General features: G+C 72.4%; 1 protein-coding gene across 1 annotated transcript in view; it reads right to left on the bottom strand.

The window, feature by feature from the left end:
- RASA3 (RAS p21 protein activator 3) overlaps positions 1-825 on the bottom strand; it is a 26,216-nt gene that overhangs the window by 9,600 nt on the left and 15,791 nt on the right. Inside the window, exons 10-12 of the mRNA XM_012734868.1 lie at positions 669-817; positions 392-506; positions 1-76 (exon numbers count right to left, since the gene is read on the bottom strand). Of these exons, the coding sequence (XP_012590322.1) occupies positions 1-76; positions 392-506; positions 669-817 (340 nt within the window). The remainder of the gene's footprint in view (positions 77-391; positions 507-668; positions 818-825) is intronic.

Raw genomic sequence — 825 nt, 5'->3', positions numbered from 1 at the left:
CCATGTTGCTCTCCAGGTTCTCGCCGTCCTTCAGCTTCACCGGGTCGATCTCACAGGACTTGTGGCTGTGGATGACCTGCCAAGACGTTCGGGCGGGGACTGAGCCGCCGGGCCTTGCGGAGCCACCTTCCCCGCACCAGGGCAGCGCCCTCAGCTTTGAGCAGTCGCGGGGGCCCAGGTGGGGCGTGTGAGGACGCCCCAGCGCGAGGCTGCGCCCCCACACGCAGGGGCCCCCGCTGCGCGCCCGCACCCTCCGGCCCCCGTGGCCTCGCAGCGCGCCCCAGGCCTGAGTCGCGGCACTTTGCGCTCGGCCAGAACCCAGAACGAGGGCTTCGCTCGGGCTCCGGGGAGCTGGGACCCGCGCTCGCGGCCCCAAGCCCGCCCACCCCACCTCCTCTATGGCGGCCTTGAGCGTGAGGTGCAGATACTGCATCCCCGCCAGCTTCATGGTCTCGTCGATGCACTTGGAGGTCAGCGAGTTCCCACGGAAGATGGTGTTGGGGTCCCTGGAAAGCAGGGGCGGCGGAATCCGGCTGGCGGGCGCTCACAGGCCCGTGCTGCCCCAGGGGTCGGAGGCCAGGCAGGCCCTTCGCTGCGCCCCACCCTGCGCCCCGAAGGGCGCCGCGGGCCCCGGGGGCCTCCGGGGGCGCGGACCTGGAAGGACTCACTGGGTGCGCCGGACCTCGGCGTTGGCGATGGCGCTGATGAAGGGCACCACCCGGCCGTAGTGGAGGAAGAGCCGCACCAGCGGGACGGCCGCCTCCTGCTTCTCCTTGCAGACCTCCCCCAGGACGTGGGCCGCGGACGCCGACACGGGCTGTGGAG

Source organism: Condylura cristata, unplaced genomic scaffold (assembly GCF_000260355.1).
Source record: "Condylura cristata isolate star-nosed mole 26May11 unplaced genomic scaffold, ConCri1.0 scaffold00081, whole genome shotgun sequence".
Lineage (NCBI taxonomy): Eukaryota > Metazoa > Chordata > Mammalia > Eulipotyphla > Talpidae > Condylura > Condylura cristata.
Note: the sequence above shows the minus strand (reverse complement) of the source record. Positions and strands in the feature narration are given on the sequence as shown.